This window comes from Coffea eugenioides, chromosome 5 (assembly GCF_003713205.1).
Source record: "Coffea eugenioides isolate CCC68of chromosome 5, Ceug_1.0, whole genome shotgun sequence".
NCBI lineage: Eukaryota > Viridiplantae > Streptophyta > Magnoliopsida > Gentianales > Rubiaceae > Coffea > Coffea eugenioides.
The window spans coordinates 51679530-51689781 of NC_040039.1; the positions used below are offsets into that span (position 1 = coordinate 51679530).

Sequence of the window (10252 nt, forward strand, 5' to 3'; positions counted from 1 at the left end):
CAACTGCCAAGAAATGATAGCAAATAGGTTTCCGAAATCATAAGAACTCAAGAGGAATCAGAGTTCTGGAAAACTGATCGTGAGTTTAGACTTGGTGACAAGATTTATACATGTTAGTGCTTTTGGCACACCCTATGCGTCTGCTTATTCCAAAATACATAATCAATTGTTTTTTATAATCAACTATTCTATAGATAATTAGTGCTACATTATATATATACACATAATTACTTTTTTTTATTAAAAATTACATACACATAATATATACACACACACACACGTATATATATATATATATACCAATAATGAAATTTGCAGGTGACGTGAAAAAATTCTTGTTGGTGTTTCTATATTTAATGAAATAGTCTGATTGATGATCAAAGATAAAATATCTGCAGATTTTGTTTCATTTCAATCTTCTTCTTTTTTTTTGTTTCGATTGTCCCACACATATCAGATATTAATACTTGAAGAAAAACCAGGTAGTATATATATATGTGTGTGTATGTACATAACCTAGAGCAATGGAATTAATTTTAATTTGTAAAAAAATAATCCCACCGGCCCGGAACGACCCGGCCCAGCTCCGCAGCGTTGGAGTGAATCAGTATTGGTTATTCCACATGGTAGAAAGCGCCACTTCAGATAAAAAACTGTCGGAGGTACTTGCTTCCCCAAAGCTTGGAGAGCCTTTGACGTTTGGGGAGGCATTTTCCAGCTTCGTAAGTTGGTTCAAGACAGCCTTTATGACCTTTTGTTCACAGCAAGAGGAGCTGAAATATGCTCCAAAATCTGGTATACCTCCAAAATTAAAAGTGGGCATATTCTTGGTGGAAAAGTTGGGAAGGTCCATATGGGTGAGGTATGAGAAGGGCTGGCTGTTGTTGTTGGCTTGGTCGGATGAGAAAATGGAGAAGCAGGGCACTTGCTCGTGCTCGTTGGTATTGGTCTGAGTTTGGCCGAATTTGAAGTAGGGATCCATTAATGGGGGCAAAGGTGAAGGGCTAGTCTCACCATCGTAGCTGTTCATGTCCATGTCTTGTTTGGCAGCAATAATATTATTGTCTCTATTCTTGAAGAAAACCCTACATAACACCCAATCCTCCTGCTTTCATGCAAAACGAACGCAAAAATAGAGTATATTTTAGCTCTCTTTATAATATTATGTTATACTAATTGAAAAGAAAGACGCATGCAAAAGAGAATAAGAGAGACGTGAAGAAAAAGGGACAAATATGGTAGCTGGAATTTAGGAAAATGAACAAATTGAAGCAAATTTCAGCACCTTGACTCCTGAGCAATTCCTCCTCGTCTTTAGGATTTTGTATTCATATCATGAAGCTTAATTACGTCAACTTAGTTTAACACCGTCTAATGGACTCGTAAAAATTCCCATTTATGTTTCAAAATTATCTTCACTTTGTTCAAAACAAAAATTCTTTTATCAAGTTTGTTGAACTTAATTACCATTCGTTTTTGGATACATAATGCGTACGTTCTTCCCTTTCTTAATCATGGGTTATTTGGGTTGGGAAATCTTCGAGCAAGCAAAGAGCCAAAGTTTTCCGGCGCATAAGGATTAGGGAAGCATAATGGAATTTCAGGGTACGTACTATAAAATGTTTTGCATCTTGAGCATTATTGTAAGAGAATAATAATAGACAAACACGGGCACTCCTAAGGATTATGTACTTGCAAGTCTAGCATCGATCTTTGACTTTGTCAGAACTGATGAGACAAAATTTTGATGCTGTGCCAATAAGAAATTCTCAAAAACTATTTGCAGAACTGTTTTTTAGCGCAAAAAAGATTCCGAGTCAGATGTCAGCAACTTCATAGAAAAGACGAGATATACTAGTAATAAAATCAGAGGGTGGCTATTGACTTTTTTTTTTTTTTTTACGAAAGTTCGATATATAAATTTAATTCCAGAAGAAACCTCAAAAGCCGGCAACTTTTGAGGTCCTCCCAGGGACTTATAAATCCAACCCCAAACCCCCCCCAAGAATAGACATGGGATGTCAACTCCACAAGGGCAAGCCAGTAGGCCCGCTGCTACTAAGAAGTGACGACCTCACACGAAACCAACAAATTTAACAGCCGGCAAAGCCCTAAGTCCAGAATTTTGACAACTCGGATAACCCAACAAAAAATATTATTCTAAATTACTAACTAACCTCAGTATGGTAAATTGTCAAAGTTAGGACTTCTAATTCTCACCTCTTTTTTTTTTCCTTTTTCCAGTAAAAAAAATTTAAGGAAAGGGGAAGAAGAGTACCTTGAGAGAGGAGAGTTTAGGAGGGCCAAAGGGACCTTCCAGGCGGAACTCATGCATCACCCAATCAGTTTTCCTTCCCTTTGGTGCTCTCCCTTGATAGAACACCAAGGTTTTCCTCATCCCCACCAGGGTACCCTTGCGCAGCACCGGCCTGTCTTTTCCGGTGGCCTTCCAATATCCCGATAACGTAGCTCTATTTGTTCTCAATCCAGTTGCATATTTCCGGTCACGCTGGCTGTAGAAATAATACTCCTTCCCCCCTACACACGCATTTTCTGCTCCAAATCCAATCCATGCATCCATTAAAGATATAAGCAAATTAATCATCTAAGCAAAAAAAAAAAATGTGGACATGAATCAAATATAAAAGCGAGAATCAAGACAGGTAAAAAGAGAAATTCACTGACATCATAGCAGGGGCAACGATGTAACGGGGACGAAAAATACCACTTGCTAAAAGACGCGTCAGTAAGTGGCGGAAAAAGGAGCTATGGCATCACGACGACTAACTGTTTTTGGCGGAGAGCTGAGAAACCCACATGAACCCTGAAAATGATCTCTCAACTTCGCCCACTCCAGTGATTACGGGTGGAAGCCAAAGTGTCAAAATCTCCAAAACGCACCCCACGCATCCCTCCATAGGCCATATGTGCAAGTGGAATGATTAATGCGGGATTATCTATATCTTTTTTATCGACAGAAACATGGCAATTTGCTTGAAGTGCCATATAGCTAGCTAGCTCAAATGATCAAATTTTTCTACCCATATCCACCGATGTTCCTATCGGCATGAGATAGCCAGGCGTGACCAGATACGGTAAGTACTGTGCGATATATCTGGGATTAGTTAGTACAGGGCTTTGATTTCCTCTTATCTGTAACTAAGTATTTAGGTTTTGTGTACGTGTGTGTGTGTGTGTGTGTTTAACCTTCTTAAAAATGTTAGTCCTCGAATATTTGTACTTCAATTCCCACTTCTTGTGTTCGTCCTTCCTCTCTCTCTAGGTACTACCAGCAGCCTTTATTGGCACAAGAGGGTAGCTAGAAAAAATAACTAGGAATACTTCTTCTTCTTTTTTTTATCGATTGTCATCATATAAACCTATTCCCACTCTTAGTCTAACCTATTCCGGAGAGATAACCTTGTTGGGTCACGAAGAACCGACCGAAACTGAATTACTATCGGATCCGCCATACGGGTGCATTATGCACCCATATGAATATAAGAGAAATTACATTAAGTAACAACTTTGATGGAAAGTAAGATTTAAATCGTTGACTTTTCATCACATAAGATATGTAGTGTCAACTATCTTAGAGATGGTTACAATAAATGGATAAACAGTAATATTCTTAAAGATAATAGTGGTGTGTGCCTTCGAGGAAGACAAGCCTCTTTAAAATCACCCCAGTACTACGTAGGGGAAAGAATTACTCCAACATCACAATCTCAGGGTCATGAAATCTTATTCCTCTACCTGAATAATTAAGTGGCTAATTTTTGGTGGGCACTGCACACGCGTATGGTTGGTGTTTCATTTCATGCTAGTGAAAACCCCAGGAGGTAGAAAATTGTAGAAGATATCATGACTTTGGCTTTTGAATTCTTATCTCCAGTCACCATCACCATCTTTTGAATTGGTTAGGAAGTATCAGTACTGCTTGTCGAGTTGAATAAACGCATATTATGCAATACAAAATAACTGTCAATTTCCTCAAAAAGGTGATTGAATGAGAAAGCAGCGCTAAGCGACTAAGCAAATGGGCATATATCATTGGACGCAATTAGTTTGCTGGGGCACGTGGAGAAGAGCACAGAAACACGTACTGTACTAGTACTTTTTATTTGATACAAATTTATGCAGTTATGTGTTGTCTGACTAAATTTCCTATTATTCTTGTGGAAGAAACTATAGACCATGGCAGCAAAATTATTACTGTTGGGATCTGTTGCTTGTACCATTTGTAAACGCATCCCAAAAAATGATATGTTACTATGTGCCTGCCTAACAAAACAAGAATAACAAGTTATGACAAGGTGCAAAAGCAGCAGGAAAGACATGGTCGTATCTGGAACTTCATTTGCCTTGTGCAACTACAAGTATGTTGTTGGACGGACATTATTCTTAACAAGGTCATTTGGCCGGGATATTTAACTCCCAAAACAAGATGGTCTGCTATGCTATCACGCGAGGTGCGGAACATTTATTGGTATTATTCCGTGTTTTTTCTTGGACCAACCAGGTAGCTTTCATTATCTTCACAAAGAGGACAATCCAACGTAAAGCACTAACTTCAACATATCCTAAAGAAGTTGGAAAGACCATATGATAGTCGTCCTAGTAGATTAGTGGCTCTTTCTGAGGCAAGAAAAAGAACTGACCATAACAATTCAAAGTGCTGATCATGGAAATAATCAAAACCCTACTTTACACTGTTTAACATGAATCATCAAACAGGAATCAGATGATGAGGAGTAATTAATGAGACAGCGGGTGAAGAATAGAACTGACCAGGAATATCCCAAGGTTCACACTTGTTGAGGTCAACCTCGATCATGAGCGGAGGTTGATCACAGCATGCTACCCTTTTCATCAAGTAATCACATATCAGCTCTTCATCTCTTGGGTGGAACCTGAACCCTGGTGGCAACTTTGCCTCCACCATGCTTAGATTCATCATCATCGTCTTTTTTCTTTTTTCTTTTTTTTTGAAAACCCCTTAGAGGGAGATGGAAGAAAGAGAAAAAGACAGAGGGGGTTCTCAGTAGAGAAGACGGTGCCAATATAGTGAGATATTAGTAGAAGAAGAATGCGGGATTTCTAGCAAGATACCATCTATATTTATACAGATATCTAAGAGATAAAATAAACACACTGGCTGGCTTTTGTCAGTGGCTAGTGGGCAAGTCTGCGACCTAATTAGTATTACCAGGATATATAGTCTTGTTACTTTTTGCAAAAATATTCTATGTCTACTTGGATAAGCCAAGCCTAGAATCCCACCACTTCATTCTTTTCTTTCTTTCCTAAGCAGCTATTAATACACAAATTAAAAGGGGAGAAAAAAAAAAAAAAAGATCAAGTGGACGAGTCAACTGCTATTCCGTCCCGTGTAAGCGAGGTGCGTGAACTTCTAGGAGGATGCTCTTCCTACGTGGGTTGATGACGTGGCTGGACCTAAGAACTCCTTCCTGCTGAGGTGTACCTCCTCAGGGCAGTGAGCATTCCAGGGTTGCTTGCTGCTTTCCAGTTTCCATCTCTTCAGGCAAAGGCAACCTTGGTTTTATTTTAATTTCAGGTCAATTAAAATTTGGATAAATTGAGTATTGAAACTTTAATCCAAATTCCACAGGGTGTGTTTGGTTAATTCCTTGTCCACGTTAAAGTTGATATGGTATCTTGTACAAACTGAGCCACATACATTTCTATTGTAAGAGATGATTTCACTCGCAATCCAATATCTATTTAGCTAAACAACCTTAGAAGCCTCTTAAACAATTTTAATACTCAACTTTTGGCTTTTCAGCTATTTCAAATTTTAAATTAGGCCCTCAATAGTAAAAACTGTTAAATTTTGATCTTTTGATATATCTCTACAAATTGATCAGCTCCGAACGGTGGAGATAAGCAAAAGGATTAAAATTTAACGCATTTTATTGTCAAGGGACTAATTCGAAACTTAAAATAGATAAGGGAACAAAAATTAATAATTGACATAGTTTAGGGACTCTCAATTATCCTATCTATTTTATCGCAGAATCAACATATATATAGATAGAAGAAATTCACCTACAGTAAAGATTTGAGTCCAAACCTAGGGCTGTCAACGGTCCGGGTCTAGACCCGGACCCGGACCGGATCCGTCAAATTTATCCGGGTATGGGTAGGGATTTAATTCCGTTACATGGACCCGGATCCAGATCCGTTTTGTCAAACAAAAAAATGGGTCGGATACGGAATATAGTATTCCGACCCGTATTGGACCTGGATCCGGATATAAATGGATTAATAATTTAAAATATAAATATTTATTAATATAATTTGATTAGGATGATGTATTTGAGTAATCGATATAATTGGACCCGGATCCTAATCCACATAATTTGATTAGGGTGATGTATTTGAGTAAGGTTAATTTGATTTCTTTTCTTATTTGATTTTTTTTGTATTAGTTAGAAATTAGTTTATAAATATATGTTTTTTTCTCATTTTTGTTAGGAATTATAAATTTTGTTAGTTTTTTTTCGAGTAGACCCAGAACATAGAGTAAAAGACCCGTCGGGTAAACGGGTCGGATCCGGATCCGATATAGTGTGCCGGGTCCGGGTCCGGAATAATGAATTCCGGCCCGGACCCGGCCCGTTGATAGGCCTATCCAAACCAACACCCTCTAGAGGAGTTGGCACCACATTAATTGTGGGGTGAGAGGTCAAGGGTTCAAACCTTACCTCCCATCAATGTGCCTCAATATGAGATTCGTTCTAAATCCATACGAGTGTGTGGTTCACCCGTCTGGTCTGATGGTAGTTCAGTCTCCGTCAGGTTTCTCCGACTTAGTTGGACCATCCCATAGAGTAGATTCCCCCCTTAGGAGTAGGAGTAGGTTAGGTTAGGTTAGATGCGCCGTTACGACTAAAAGAAAAAAAAAATTTTGAGTCCAAGATTTTTAGGGTTTTGGATTTCAATCTTTGACTAGCTAGTAGACAAAAATCACATCCGCTCTTAATACCATAACTATTAAGTACATAATGGATATACTATAGTGGCAGAAAAGATTTTTAATTTGTACCGGGTTAAACGTACGTACTGCTTTTAAGTGTCTGGCCCTATTTCTTCAAAAAAAAAAAAAGTGTCTAGCCCTATATAAAATAACATGGGATGGACAGAATTGGCAGTTGGCACTTCAATAAAACAAGCAGTCTGCGTGCTTATTATTTTGTCCAGCCATTATCATCCATGTACACACATTGCCCCACGTACTACTCCGTTTGTTGTACGTATGACCATACGTCCATCTTGAAGGATGACATTTTGGAGGATATATTTTGGAAGTTTATGCAGCATTAGAAGCAGTACTCCATATCATCATCATACTAATCTGCAGCATGCAGTTAAATAAACAGGAGTCCTACTCCTGTATGGAAATCAATTAGGCCCATTTGATTGTTCTTGTGTGCAAAGACTAAATGCAATATACTATCTCATTCGAATAATTAATCAACGCCAGTGGTTGTCTTAATCGGATGAGCATGATTTGAATATTTGTAGGAGTGCAGAGGGAATCTGTTGTCCAATGTGGGCAGTTGGAGCTTGATTTGTTCCCACCTTTCTCGTCTTGCATATTTCATTATTCGTCTTTGAAGAGATACAAGTTATTAGTATCAAATCATGAGTCAGTCAGTCGCCGGCCCCTTCAGTTTCTCTGCTAATTAAGTGCAATATACCATGTATGTATGATTCTTGGATTCTTATGAAGACGGTAGCCCCCAGTTTCACTTTTCACGTGGAGAGAAGATAAACGAGGCCAATAAAAATAAAAATAATGCAGATGAAGCTGAGGATGGTGGCCACCATGGCCATGGGCATGGGGAGGGAGGGTATAAAGTATAAACTACTGAGATTGAAGACAAACGCACGGACGGAGGTTCAGATGACAAATGCACCATTTCACAACTTCTATAGATACGACGGACGTGCATGCATTCTGGAAAAGAAGATTAATCAGTTTCGGTAACTTAACTACCATGCATTTCACACCTACAAAACCCCCCCAAAAAAAAAAGTAAAGTAAAAACCTGCCACTAGGTATACGTCTTCAAATTCTATCAAATAATTAAAAATAAGAAACAACAAAGAAAATACAGTACTTTTGTTGTTAAAACTTGTTGTTACTATCCGAGTTTAATTACCAATATGATTGTCTTTAATGAATCCCCTTCATATATTAAGAAGCCGTCATAATTAAGAGAAACTGTTCTCCTTAGTAGTTAATCATGAAACCTATAGAAGGGAATATATGACACTCATTAATTGATTCTGATTGACTTTAAATAAACATTACGTATGGATATAAGGAAAAAAATCATTTAAAACGTCTATAACACTTGTCAAATGAATTTTCTCACCTTCACCTATTAAATGATAATTTTATGTCCCTTACAAAATCAAGTCGATAAAATTTAGTTTAAATCTAGGTTTTTTTTTTTTTTTACCTTGAATCAGTCACATGACTCATACATGATCATTTTTTTAGAACAAAAAGGTCAGATCTCATTTGTAGTTAAACAAGTGATCTTATTCATATTCATTTTTGCCTTCTAAAAAGTAGGATTTGACCCAAACTATATTCATTTTTTCCTAAAAAAGTGAGATTTAACCCAATCTATATTTATTTTTGCCACTAAAAAATTGAAATCCAAATCTTTTTTAGATGAAAAATGATTGTATGTAAGTTATGTGATAATTTTAGACAAAAAAAAAAAAAAGGTGGTCAAAAACTTAGATTTGGACCAAATTTTGCTAATTTGAATTTACAAGGAGCATAAATTTAACACTTTAAAATTGAAGGACAAAAAAGTTCATTTAATGAAATGGGAATGACGTTTTGCACGATTTTCCCTAGATACAATTGAAACCCATTTCTTCTCTTGAAAACCACCTCCCAAGCACCTCGTAAACAAAATTTTAACAGTGTACAGATAGTGGATAATGGACAAACGATCCGCGGATGGGGTTTGTTTGGTGGATTCAGCCCAACAATTGGGTCAGTAATTATCGGTTTGACTCAGACATCGCAAAGCTGGAAAAATGGGCTGATGTCAATCCACTAGATCGTTTTGAGTTGCGTATTTTACCGGCAACGGGAAATGTGGTACTACAAAACAAACCCCAGCTTTTGGACAAGACACCCATGATTTTGTTTGTGTAAAGTTTGAGTGATCGGCTTGACCGCCACTTCTTCATTCAAAGAATGACGACCCGATATTGATTATTGAGGATTGAGGTCAGTGGCAGAGCCAGGACGTATATTGAAGGGGTGCAATTGTCAATTTCAATATAAATCATGCTCTTAGATATATATAAAATATATATATAATACACATTTTTTATTTTGAGGTGTGTCCAAATTTTTTGTTAGAAGTAATTAATAAAAAATTTTATTTTTTTTAGGAGGTCAATGTAGAATGAAAAGGGAATATATAAAACTTTAGAAGATAATCTATATACAGAAAAGAATTTTAAGAGGGTGCAAATATTTGTTTTGCGTTAAATAGTTTTATTAGATTTGAGGGGGATAACTGCCCACCCTCACTCCAACGGGGCTCCGCCACCACTGATCGAGGTTACGGATGCCACACGATAATTAATTTCATCGTCATGTGTGCACTTTGAGAATTTTCGAAGATAACGAGACAGCTCTAATTTTCTTAAGAAATAATCTGTCTCAAAATTTTGATGGTAGCTCTAGATAGATCGTAGGTAAGTCCCTTTGTTCCTGTCATACTAAAGTGGTAAAGTGCAAGTAATTCATGAACAAATACGGATACTAGGACTTTTACAGCAAAAATGGTGGGAGGTGTGATTTTTTAGGGTTCCTTCGTGGGCCAAAACTTTTCTTGTTATTTTCCTTTTCCAATCAAAACATGCCCGGTTGAATGTCTGTTCGGAAAGAAGAAGAAAAATATATTTGTGAAAATGCCCTCTCTGCGTGAGAAAATCTCCCGACTTGGAAAAAAAAAAAGGGAAGAGATTTTTATATCCGTTGAGATGGCACTGTTGCTTGTGCAGCTGCTTCGGTTGACTTCCCGCGCGCCATAACTACTATCAAATCAAGAAGCCTATACAGCTTACAGCTATTGACATCTCTAGAATAAGTAATTCCAAAAATGAAGAAATCATCCAAAATATCAACACCGGGAACAGTTACTTCTAAGGCACTCAAAATAGTCTTAAACAAAAGTACTGAGAAAGA

At 37.4% G+C, this 10252-nt stretch overlaps 1 protein-coding gene across 1 annotated transcript; it reads right to left on the reverse strand.

Moving 5' to 3' along the window:
- Positions 1 to 506: 506 nt before the first annotated feature.
- Positions 507 to 5204, reverse strand: LOC113772314 (NAC domain-containing protein 21/22-like). Its single transcript, XM_027316907.1, has 3 exons — positions 4792 to 5204; positions 2279 to 2553; positions 507 to 1105 (listed from the first exon to the last, which is right to left on the reverse strand). The coding sequence occupies exons 1-3, from the start codon at positions 4961 to 4963 to the stop codon at positions 605 to 607; spliced, it is 948 nt and encodes a 315-aa protein (XP_027172708.1). The 5' UTR covers positions 4964 to 5204; the 3' UTR covers positions 507 to 604.
- Between the last annotated feature and the right edge of the window lie 5048 nt (positions 5205 to 10252).

Excerpts from the sequence above, each read along its gene's own strand:
- LOC113772314 (XM_027316907.1), bottom strand. The coding sequence starts at position 4,963 with ATGATGATGAATCTAAGCATGGTGGAGGCAAAGTTGCCACCAGGGTTC. Across the intron at positions 2,554-4,791 it reads TGAACCTTGGGATATTCCTG|AAAATGCGTGTGTAGGGGGG; the intron begins GTCAGTTCTATT and ends GATTTGGAGCAG. Across the intron at positions 1,106-2,278 it reads CTAAACTCTCCTCTCTCAAG|GAGGATTGGGTGTTATGTAG; the intron begins GTACTCTTCTTC and ends GCATGAAAGCAG.